General features: G+C 44.5%; 1 protein-coding gene across 1 annotated transcript in view; it reads right to left on the reverse strand.

The window, feature by feature from the left end:
* LOC144155677 (uncharacterized) overlaps window positions 1-8710 on the reverse strand; it is a 58349-nt gene extending 49639 nt beyond the window's left edge. Inside the window, exons 1-3 of the mRNA XM_077687271.1 lie at window positions 8486-8710; window positions 8182-8243; window positions 5790-6263 (exon numbers count right to left, since the gene is read on the reverse strand). Coding sequence (XP_077543397.1) covers window positions 5790-6263; window positions 8182-8243; window positions 8486-8612 — 663 coding nt within the window. The 5' untranslated portion in view covers window positions 8613-8710. The remainder of the gene's footprint in view (window positions 1-5789; window positions 6264-8181; window positions 8244-8485) is intronic.
* Window positions 8711-12763: the final 4053 nt, after the last annotated feature.

A 12763-nucleotide genomic window follows, 5' to 3' on the forward strand; every position in this document is an offset into this window, starting at 1 on the left:
GACAGACAGGAAAATAATCAGCACTTAGCACTAGCCCTGTGATTATTCTCCTATCTGCCTTGTCTGTTGCACTGTGATTACATACAAAAAGTCACAGTTGCATAATTGAATCAAGGCAACACACTTAGCTGTACCATGAGTTCAAGGCTGTGTGAAAAGGAAAAAAAAAAGTCCTCACCAAATTTGTGTGTGACAAAGTTGTAGGACATGGTTTTCGCTTGGAGTAATTCTCACTTATGAATACCTGACAACAAATGACCAAAAGGAAGCCATTCTGGGCAATTCAGTGATCAAGGAAATTGAAGCTCTGATGCTCTGGCTCCTAGGTCTCAGAAATCTTCTATCTGCTCGTTTCCTCCCTCGCTCAGTCCCAAACTTGCTGCAAGAGTACGAAATACAATTGCCCCAACAACAACAACAACAACAAAAAAAAAAAAACAATCACAAAAAAGCAAAATGCCCTGCCTGAAATTAGCCACTTTGTAAACTAAAAATGGTTTGCATCGAATTACTTTACGTTGCATCATCCTTTTTTGTGTATGTGTCGGCGTAGTTGTCAGCGGCTGATTCTTTTGCTGTTTGGTAAACGTGCACATTTTTGTTTCCTGGACTTACAAGTCATGCTGAGGAAACCTTCTGTTTTGTTCTGATTTATTTAAACCAGTGGAATTATTAAATCTTGAATGGGAAATATAAGCATTCGCGTATTACCGATCCTTTTCGTTTCTCATTGCTGTTTTCTTTTCTTTGTGTGGAAAGATGACAAGGGGTGCCACCCTCGACGTTTTCTCTTCCCGCAACAGCGGGGCTGAGGGAGCCCCCCTACATCCCAGGGCTAACCTATCAGTGGCACACTGAGCTGCTGGCCACTGCTTTGTGCTCATTCTCAGCTACAGCTCAGGCTTGCAACCTGTTGAGCAGATAGAACTAATCTGCCTCACATGACAACCACTGCAGCACGAATATGCAGTGGGAGGTAAAAGGAAGACGGTGCTGCCAGTTCCGGCCAATAAGCAGAGAGCTAACTTGGTGCATCTTTATCTTCTTTCTGATCATCCATTGCCTGGCTGCTGTATACACACAACCCTTGAACACCCCGTCATGGGCCTTGCATTTGATTCAGTTGTGCGTTATGTATTGCTGTGCATAAAGTGTGCATAGTTGCTATCAAGGCGATTCCATCGTGTTGTTGATTGATTGATTGTATGGTTTAACGACGCAACGCAGGCGATGAGGCGCACCGTAGTGGAGGGCTCCGGATTAATTTTTATTACCTGGGGATCTTTAAGGTGCGCCGAAATCTCGTAAACGCCCGTGCGTACGAGATTTCGGCGCACGTTAAAGATCCCCAGATGGTCAAAATTCAAGGCAACTACGAGACACAGCGGCAAATTATCCGAATGAGAGAACCTGGCCACCCAGCCACAGCAAGGTGAAAATTTACTCCAAGGTTACAAAGGAGCTGCTGGCCGTAAGCAGAAATACAACTACTCTTTGACATCACCACCACCACCAAGTCTGCGACCAAATGGTCACAAACATGACGGCAACCCAAGTGTTGCACCTGCTTCGCACCGTGGTCCAGGTGTCGCTATCCCCTTTCTCTGCACGACTGTGGAAAGTCTAAATTTTTTCCTTCCCTGATTTTTTTCTTTTCTTGTCTACCTATTTCAGTGCTTGTTCCACATGATCTAAAAGCAAGTACTCCCAAATGACTTTCTCACAGAGCATGTGTTTTTCCTGCTCCCACTGGTTGTACTTGACTACGGTGGTTGCATCCAGCAGACCCAGAGCTACAAAGCCAGCAAAGATGCCATCTTTGTGTGTATGCACCCTAGTACAGAGTGCAACACCCTTGTCTATAACACTGAGTTCAACTTCAACTCGTTATCTCTCAAAACTGCAGACTCAAACTTTTCACAAAAAACGTTGAGGTCAAAATACATGGTTAAGATTTCAGAATGACACAATAGTTTTCTTCAAATGCTTTTTGGCCGAGGCAAGATAAGGCTATAAGTACGAAGCCTGTGTTATAGACAAGCGTGTTGCCCTCTGTACATGCCTTGACATTCGTAGCCTTCTCGGTGCTTAGCTGAGGCACCCTCCTGAGCGATTTTGCCTCAATATTGTTGTACTAGGTTTTTTATTGGACAACTTGAACAAACGAACAAGAAATACTGCCACGAGTTTTATGGGCTGAAATTGTCCACTGCTTGTAATGCTCCCTGAAAATTCCATGGCCCCTTGTACTCATGCAACACCCTTGGTCAGGTATTAAAGCCATGCAGCCTGCCCCAGCTTTCTTACTATACTCAGATCCCCTGGCAGAATCCTCCTCGAAGCAGCCACTGCGAGGCCAGCATGCATTCCAGAAAAAAAAAAGTGACACCTTAGGCACACATACAAAAATAAAAATAAAAGCAACTCTCTCTCACATGCACACACTCACACAGGAAATTAACTTCCACACATGACGAATTAGTGAACAACGCGTGAAACCACTTGGCTATACAAACATCAGGCCGATACATGGGACTAGCAAGGCACTAAAAGTTAGTATGGCTGTGCACTGCATATGTATATATTGGTAGAATTTGCTTTTTTTTTTTTTCAAATCAAATAGTTTATCAATTTCGTGGTAGTGCACAAGTACATTGGAGTAGTACAGAAAGAGGCCCCGAAGTGAAGCACTGCTGAAGGGACCATTCAGTGTCTCTGGAGGCTAAACTAAGCAAACGCTTATTAACGTAGTCTCCTTTACAGTGACAACGTTATTTAGGCCAAGTAAAGTATAGAAAATGTGCAAGCATTGTACTGGTACATTGTGATCGAAGATTTATTGTTTGAAGGAAGCTTTGGCTAATTTCAATGCTTTATTGGGTTAGCTGGCCTGCATGACTGTGCAGGAGCAATGCCAAACACTTAAAATATTTTTATATTTATTGCAAACAAAAGTGATAGATAGATCCATCTGCAGCTCAATTAAAGCAAAGTGGCATCATTGAAGATTTCTGACCACTGACAATTTTTACAGCTCAAAAAATTCTGATTTCCCCCCCTCCCCCTCCAAACAAGATTTGCAAAAATTCAGAGCTGTTTACTAATCCGCAGCATTGTTATGGCACTCGTCTTCAATTAGAGTGCTTTATGGCAAGACCAAATACGTTGTTTTCTTGTTTTAAAGTTCCCCATCATTTATTTTTGCCAATGATGTACATTGACAGAATTTTTCCATACTTGCAAGGAATAGTGCCCGGTTGGTCCGTTTTCACAATATTTTTGGTTGTGTTTCTGGCATTCTTTCTGGGCGTTTTTTATTTTCACCTTCGTTTTGTGGAGGAGATGTATAAGATGCATATTTTTTATTTCATTTCACTTTCATATTTTTTTGTGATTTTCTTTTTCTTTTCAGGGTTTTTTCAACTTTGTTTGACCGATAATCCCCATTTACACCATTATAATGATTAAATTTGTTAACTCTGCCAATTTTACATTTCTGTGAAAATGCAGGGCATTAAACGGCTGTGCGGCAACATGCTACTTGGCAAAGAATGATACACATTAAAAGGCAACACTTAAATAAATAAACCTCCTTTCTCGCTGCAAATTTTTGGAGATTGCTGGCTCACAAGTTTTCTTCAGGTTACTATTGTGCCGCAGTAGTGTGAACCCATGCTGAGAGAAATGGGTGAGCTCATAGCTACAGCTATCTTCTATCAATTCTAAGCTTTCTTGTTCTGTACTCCACTTCCAGTTTCATAACAAAAACATTTTAGCAGAATGTTTCCCGCAGTTTTGTGGTGGCTTTGCATTCATAAATCAAGCATGGAAGACAAACACATTATTTGTAGTTAATAAAAATCCGAAACAAACATGGCAATGGCCCGAGTAGAACCGATGAGGGGACCTAGGTGTTTCATCAGTTGTCTTTCGCACTGTTGCGTCACCCAACACAAACCAATTCTCCAAACTATCCTCTTTGCTCCTTCACCCATTTTAGATCGTCTTTCAAAATACCCAGCCATCTACAAGGCACCCACCATTCCCACTAAACAAGTTCAAAATACACTAAATCTATAAGAAAATCCGCTGAAACTTCAATACTGTTCTAAAAGGCGATAAACTTGCTTAGTCGCAGCCATGAAGTGAAATGCCCACTTAGCGGCACAAGGCATAATCCTTCTCGGTTACCATATGAATTTTGTTTAAGCACCTAGCACGACTTCAAGAAAAAAATATTGATCCTCTCAATATCTTTTTCCTGAAACCACACTTGGCGCTTGAGCCTAATTCATATGATGGCATAGCAACAAGCCCATATCAACACATTAATTTAGCTCTTGGTTACACCCTGCATCAGCAAGGTGGCACTGTGTGTTAACGCACATATTCCCCGGGCATATCTTTTGGCGCAGCTGTGACACGCTAGCGTGTCAGTACCTATAATAGAGCACCAACAGACAGCCCACCCAAAAACAGCAACAAATCTAGGGAAATAGGGAGATGGCCTACCCTTGGGTAAGAAATCAGGAAATGTTGAAACGTGTACCGTATTTTCCGGTCTATAAGTCGCACCCCCCTCAAAATTATAGTTTTTCAGAAAAAAAACGTATATAAGTCGCACCAGTGTATAAGACGCACCGGTATATAAGACGCACTTGTTAATTAGGTAAACTCATAGTGAATCAGGTCGTTAGAAATTGCAGCGAAAGTACATGGTTGCGGCGGCCGCCGCCTATTAACGCATCCCCCTGTAAGGAGGGCTAGACGCAGGCATATAACATCCAAAGTCTAGACAGAACTAACTTCTCAAAAATTGTTTATTGATTCACACAGATGGCATGTACTTACGGACGGCGTTTAGGCAAAACCATCGAAGTCTTTTTCCTCAGACTCGCTAACAAATAATTCAGTATCTTCAGTGGGAGTTCCACCGGCGCATCACTGTCATACTCTGACTCTCTGATGACTTCTTTGCCAACATCGTTACCACTCGCGGATCAGATTACTCCAGCCTTTATCAACCCGGCAACAACTGTTTTTGTAGAAATGGAGTCCCAAGAGTCAGAGACCCATTTGGCCACCTCTCCAAACGTCGCGCGCCTCTTGCGTGCTGTCGTAAATCAGCGCAATAAAGGTGTCATGGGCAGACGGAAGTGACGCGACCGGAAGCGGCCCGAAAATCGAAACTTATCCGCAAGCTGTCATTTTAAAAATTAGCAGCACGTTTACCTCCTTCAGAGTAACTCTGTAATAATTCATAAGCTGCATTTTGTTTTTGCAACCCAGTTTGATGTTACTTTGAATTTATTCTGAACTGTAGTTACTGCGCATGGCGTAAAGTGGCGCGCAGTTTTCGCAGGCCATTATCATTGTTTTTGACTAGAAAAAGCTGCAAATTCTTTGGTGTAACGTCCCGAAGCGACATATGGGCTATGAGAAATGCCGTACCAGTGGGCTTGGGATTGATTTACACCATAGAGCTGTGTCTCAGCGTGCGCTGGCAACGCGCGGCCGCCACGAACCGGATTTATTCCATACAGAAGTCGCACCGGTGGATAAGACGCACAAACAAAAATTTCAGGAAAAAAACGCGACTTATACACCGGAAAATACGGCATGTGAACAAATAAATATCACGCCACATTACAGGGTGGACTATCTTTCAGTTGTGTGGGGCACCCCTCGGGATTTTAGAGTCATGTCATTCCTCCCACCACAGTTGCTGTCCAAATGCCGGCTAGCCGAGCACGCCAGCCCGAATTCAAATGGCCCGGAGGTCAGCTCACCTCAAGCTCTTTCTCGACGCTGAATTGCCGCACCCGTTCCTCCACCTGCGACCCCCGGCGCCCGTGGTTTTTCCGGCCCCTGGGAGGAGGCAGGGGCATGTCAGGCCTCTTGGGACTTCCGCTAAAGGTGTGCTTCTTCTGAGGCAGCGGAGGCGGGACATCCTCATAGCAGTCACTGTCCTCGAGCAGGCATGGGCTGGAGTGAATCCGGCTGACGCCGACGGGAGTGAGAGGGGGACACTCGCTGGCCACCATCGGGTAATCGGAGGAGTAATGCCTCCACAGCGGTGGCGGTGGCTGTTGAGGCGTTTGACCCACTGCAGGTGAAAAGTACTCTGGGCACCGATCTGGACGCACAAAGCCAGCACTGCTGTCAGGTTCGTCTGTGCCTCTGTACAATGGGGGTAAAACATCACTTCTGCTGCCATGAAGCTCGTCCAAGTATTCACTTCTCAGGATTAAGTACTTCGTGCCCTGGAAGAAAACAGAACAGAAGGACTTCAGGTACAAAGACAAAATGTAAAAGCAGCCACAATGTGAACATCTGGGCAAATTACAAGCAAGCCCAGCTTGTTTCAATGCTCTCTTAAACCTGCTATTTCTACAAAACACTCAAAAAGAAAAAAGAAACCTTCTTCTACAGACGGAGTACTCCAAACTGGAACAAAAAATTATGGTGCTTTACATGCCAAACCTACACCTACACTGAGCCACATCATAGCGAAGGGCTCTGGATTAATTTTTAAAGCTGAAAAGCCTATACATTCACAAAAGCACGCAGCTATTCTCAGAGCGACAATATTCATGAATATGGTGCAGAAGCTTGTGATTCATTAGGAGAACATTTCTGACTGATTGTCCCTCACCAGTGTTTACGAATTTTTTTTTATAAGTGTCTAGGGTATGAACATTGGAAGCACAAAAGGTACATTTTTAGCACGTTGCCTTAGTTCAGCATCAGAGATGCAAGTTTGCATGCAAAGCAGCATATTGACAACATATGAGTGGCTCATGAACCTTTCGTAATCTTATGACACTGAAAATGGTCCACAATTTTACTAACTAGAAGAGAGTGGAAAATCTGGCAATTTGGCAAATTTTGGAAAATTTGGCAACAAAAGGGAAATTTCCCACCACAGTTCATCACTATGCCATTTTTATGTTTACGGTGATGGTCATATATAAAGGGGTGATTGTTTTTGCTCGCTAAACACATGCCTTCAAAAACAGCAAAACCGCTTGACAACGTTTCAGCACATCACTGGCACACCGGGGACTTGTAACGTTCCTCTAAAAGATTCCACAGTCCACCCATGGTCGAGGGAATTTGCAAAACGACACTGCAGGGAAATGCAGTGGCCTCCGAAAAAATTCCCAACGGCAGTTAGGCCACTACAAGGCTTTATAGTTCAAAACGACGGGCTAAAGAATTGAAAAGGTTCAAACAAGTAGTCAAATGCAGCACAACGCCCGTCACCATGCTTGAATTGCACAAATAGGTTGCCTTAATACTGCAGAAGTGGGAAGGGAAAGCCCTCTCCTTCGAGGCTGCCGTTTTGTTAAATAAGCGTGCAAATGTTTATTTCACCTAAAATAAATATCTGCATGCTTATTTCCGACACCTTCCCCACTGCTGCTCCCTTTCTAGCTACGCAACCTACACCAACGTGCTTTTATGTCGTGCAAACTGTTTATCTAGCTGCTCCACCGCATCTAGGCAATGTTTCCACTGCGGGCGAAACATTTTCCACCGCAGTGCAAAACATTTACCTAGCTGCTCCTAGTCGCACGTCGCTTTAATAAAACACTTCCTTTAATGTCACACTCTCCCTCACCTCCTTCCTACGAGTAGAATTTCTTTGGTGGCTTCACCATACCCAGCGCATTCAGGCAGCGCAAACGCACAGCAAGGAGTTGCGTTTCGGTGCTGCGACCAATTCACCGGAGGCCCAACGATAACCGGCATGGGACTGCTGCGCGTTACAGCTGCCCTGATGAGGCATTTTTTTAACCACTGCCGCGACAAGTCAAGCACTGTTTACTTTCTTGCAGCTCCATTATGTAAGCCGGGTGCCTATCGCGAAGAGCGATACAGCTAGCAGAAACAAGAACGAAGCACGACGGCACGCAACGATAACGGAAATAAGTGCTACAGCAGCATTGTGCAAGTCGCCGTTATCACTCTAACACCAGCGCATCTCTACAAGAATTCAGACTCCAACATACTGAATCAAACGTTCGAGTACGTTCGAGAAACCTACTGCAAGGGCAGCTCACGCCGCCACTTTCCTTCAGGCGACATAATTACGGTTAGGGGGTCAAGGACCAAAAGGAAACTGCTCGATATTGGGTTCTCAAGAGGACCCAAATAATAGGACGCTTGTTTACTCACATTTTCTTCTTTGACGCAAGCCAGCCTGTTGACGAAATCCTTAAACTTGTGCCGGATGTCATCTGGAACCAAACGAGATCGCTTTTGCCAACAGTTGAACAGGCCGCCGCAACGATGCCAAAGCAATGCAAGCGATCGACACTTTTCGTGGCTCCGTCGGCGCGAAAAGTCGCAATTCGTGACAACATAACGTCGATCACTGCTGTGCAGAGCACCCCGTGCTAGTCTCAAACGAGCACCTGAATGCAATACGGAAATCGGGTAGCAAGACACGTCCGACAATGGAAACAGCCGAGCGTCTTACCTTTGTGAACGGGGTCGTTTAAGTAGAACCTAAAGTGCTTAACCAGCTCTGGATTCGTCACCTTCCCCCCTTTGTCGAACAAGTACTGTTTCACTAGTTCAAAGCTAAATTCCCCGTAGTTCGTCATTGTGAATTGAAACGGCGCCTGTTCTGACACCTGTTCGCTGCTTTCTTTACCTTGGGAGGGCCCTGCCTGGCCACAGCGCGTACCGTTGCTCGCGCGTTGCCAGACGAGCCCAAGAAAGTTTTGGCGCCCTCGAGAAAAACTAGGTCTCTCACTTCGGCTAAATCTAGCGAAACAAGTTTAAACGCGGTTTCGGTTTCGTTATCAAAACTTTCCTCCTTCGACTGTTTTGGTTTCACCGCGCGCGTGCCTATACATTTTTATATAAATTCTCAATAATTACTCAGCTAGCAACCTATCGTAGGCAGAACGTGTAGTGTTTGTCATGCATTGCATGATGATGCAAGCTAGAAATTTTTTAGATAAATTCTGAGGGTCTTGTGAGAGTGGCGTATGTAGCATTTCGTTTCGGAGGGGGAGGGGGGGGGGATGAGCCAGATAAAAAGGAACAGGAGGAATATGAAAGTAGCAAAAAAGTTTCAAAAAACATACATAACACAAACAAGAAAATAAATAAAACCTATGAGAAGAATCGATTCACTTCTTTAAAAAAACCTTCCTTCGAAATGCTGTGGCGTACTCTACATGACCTTTCAACTGTTTCGTTCATTCCTTTCCCAGCGGGAAATTGCAAAATCCCTGATCGTCGCGTTGAGAGTAGACACGAGATATGGTTGGTGCAGTTTCAGGGGCATAGCCGGTGGAAGGGGGGCACACCTAGCCTATCACGTGCCCCCCCTCCCCTCTAAATTTTTATGCCAGGCTGGCGTGTGGTTCAAGTCGCCTGAAAAACCGCCTGAAGGCGTCTGCATGCGCGGAACCCGCTGTTTTAAGGACATTCTTGTTCATGCAAAGCTAAATAAATACTGTGGTCCCTCCGATACTGACTTATCGCGAGTCCAATGTACTAGAGTTTTTCTTCTAGCGGACAAACACGTGGCTGTCCGTTTGCCTATACCGCGTCGTAGGCATCTTATTGTCTGTGTAATCCACCAACCCAAACTGCTGGACCACGGAGGACCCCAGTCAGGCCGCATCGGGTCGTGTACGTCCTCTTTGAAATCTTGAGCAACGGTTTGAACGGTTTCCCGGTCCAATTTTTTCGAAAGTTGGCGTCTTTCTGTCGCCGTAGCGCGCCACGCGCGAGCCAAATGCTCCTCGGCGCAAGGGATCGCCTAGCTTCCGGGAGGAAAACGAACGTCCGGGTGTATTCCAGCACCTCGCGGTCACCATCGAACGATCGAAGACCTGCAAGCGCGTTAGGGTCGAGAAGAAGCAGTGAGGGGAGGGTGGAGCAGGAACCATCCCTCCGACCTCTGCTTAGCGTATATCCACAAGCGTATATCCACAAGCGTATTCCACAAGCGTATATCCACAATTAGCGTATATCCACAAGAGCGCCAGTGCGAGCTAGATTCGCATGCTCAAGAAGCCCAATGTTGACACAACACAAGCCTACACTTGTCTGCCGAAAATGGGGTTGGAACGGGACGAATTGTGTGTACATCGTGTGAAATATTGCACCTACATCAATAGCAGCTATGAAAAATTAGGTGCACACAGTACCGGCATATCCATTCCACAACTCACAACTAATGGTTTCGTTTTCACTACAAATGAGTTGTGCTTAGGAGTCCTAGAATTTTTTAAATTTGTATTTCGGTGGTATTTTGGCGAGCGGCTTTTTTATTTTTCTGATCGTCTTGAAATGGCGGCGTTGAGCCTTACGTATTCTGATTTTGGGAGTTCATTCATTTATATTTTTTAATTTTTCTACCAGGCCCGGAAATCAGCACCTATAAGTCTGCATCAATAATTTTTTCTCGTCATCCTCCTCTATTTCTGTTTTTTTTTTCTTTCGACAAATTGTTTCTATTTCAGCTATTACAGATATTAGGTTTACATGTGTTAACTTCGCCAATTATGCAATTTTGCGCAAATTCGAGGCATCGAGGTACTCGCCAAAGAATGCTGACGCTATGATATGATTTCGGCGCACGAAGATCCCCAGGTGGTCAAAATTAACCCGGAGCCCTCCGCTACGGCACGCCTAATCGCATGCTTTGCGTCGGCGCGTTAAACCCTACAATCAATCTTACGCTATGATATATCACTAGAATGCACCCTTTGCAAGCGCTAAGTAGCGACCAAAGTACGAGGAGACGCTAGGAAAAAATCCCAACTCAGTTAATCCTGCATATAAATTTCAGTGCACGACAGAGAAGATGCGGCTGAACGAGTACTTGTTTATTTTGTAGTTGGAAATGTGGATACAGAACAGAAAAGAAAACCTTTCTCGATATGCCGGAGCCCGTTGCTACACCGGGCCAAACACGGCTAAGGACGTCCTTCTCCTTTACGGCCCCCCTTCCGCTCGGCGCTCCTTTCTGCGCGCAATCGCTCAGCAGTTGCCGCCCTTCCCAAATTTGAGCACTCTACCTTCTATCTTAATTAAATTTTTCTCCTAGTACTTCCTGCTATCCCCTCCTTTATATCCCCCTCCCCTCCCCCCACGGGCCTGATAAGGTGTCGGCACCCCACGCCAGACAGTATCGGGCCCTTTTCTCCCCCCCCCCCCTTCCCCCCTAAAAACATCATCGCATCGCATCGCAGTGGACGACTATACAGCCAACACTTCGACGGTTAAGGCCGTTATTTGCTTTGTATGCGACGAGAGCGTCGCCTTGAGAAGAGCCAGACTATAGTCTACTACCACGCTACACCTGAACGTGACTTGCAGCGTTTGTGTGGGAATTGCACATGCTCAGCAGAGGGCATTTAGAAACTTAAAATTCGGGCGCCACTATGACTCGGAATGTTGAGCTCATTTAAAATTTTAGGAGAGGTTCGACCCCATGCCCCACGTAGCGGTTGCTGAGAGAGCTATCTAGAATCCGGGACAAAAGTCCCGGATTTTCTGTTCTCAAATGACCACCAAAGGTCCCGAGCGGTAAGCATTCCGAGAATAGGGATGTAATTAGAACATTGAGCGTTGCGAAGTACGAGTATGCTCCGCTAAACTCAGTGAGCGTTGAGCGTTTTTTTTTTTTTTTTTTTCCCCGGATAGAAGCATTGAAGGACTCTCTCTGGTAATACTTACTGAAAGAAGGCGCCAATGCCTTCGGCGATGTGCGTTTGTTTTGGCGATAAGCTCTGTCTTTGTAAGCTGGCTTTTCCACATTGCGTTTGACCACGCACGCGCGGACGCCATAAAATCTCGGTTCCTAGATTCGGTTAATAATAATAATAATAATAATAATAATAATAATAATAATAATAATAATAATAATAATAATAATAATAATCAATCAATCAATCAATCAATCAACCTTTATTTTCGGTGCCCAGGAACAACCCTAGGGTCTTGGTACTGGTACACCATATACAAATCGTACATAAAAACAAACTAAAATCAAGACAACACAACACACAAAACTGTATGCATGAAAGAAACAATAAAGTAAAGATAGTTACAGTAATCTCAGAAAGCAAAACAGCAAAAAAAAAGAAAAAAAGAAAAGAAAAGAAAAGAAACAGGAGACCTAGCGTTGCAAGCCATGACACTCGGACAGCGAAATGTTCAAGGCACGTGAAAAACAGGAAATACTCACTGAACATGACAGCGATAAGTTATACGCATAACACGAAGGTTTTATAACAAAATGTTCGGAAGTTTCAACTTTGCAAGAAGTTCAGCATTACAAGCACTGGCACTCAAACCTACAGAAATTCAAGCAACGCAAAACCAGGAAATGTGAAAAACAAACAAACAAGAACATGATTTGCCTAAAATAAATACAGCACATAAATTTGCAATGACTAAAGGCACTTAAGCTACAACAGTTTTCAAGTCGTTTGAGAACAAAGAAAAAGAGCTCTGAAATATATCAAGACGATCAGAATATTCATTATATGCACATTGTATTCTGCAGATGGACGAGCGTCTTCTACTTAAAGCATCTGTTCTAAAAGTTCGAAATGTTCGGAAAAGTTTGTTCGGCAAGTTGACATTGATAAGTGTAACCAAGTCGTCACACAAAATATCCCCATGAAGAAGTTTATAAAGAAAGATAATATCAGCTCGCATTCGTCGACACCGAAGGGAAGGAAGACTTTTCAGAAAAGGCACACTGCCGTTAGCGTCTTCTAGCACA

This window comes from Haemaphysalis longicornis, unplaced genomic scaffold (assembly GCF_048455015.1).
Source record: "Haemaphysalis longicornis isolate Haplotype H1 unplaced genomic scaffold, Haemaphysalis longicornis Haplotype H1 scaffold_1, whole genome shotgun sequence".
Lineage (NCBI taxonomy): Eukaryota > Metazoa > Arthropoda > Arachnida > Ixodida > Ixodidae > Haemaphysalis > Haemaphysalis longicornis.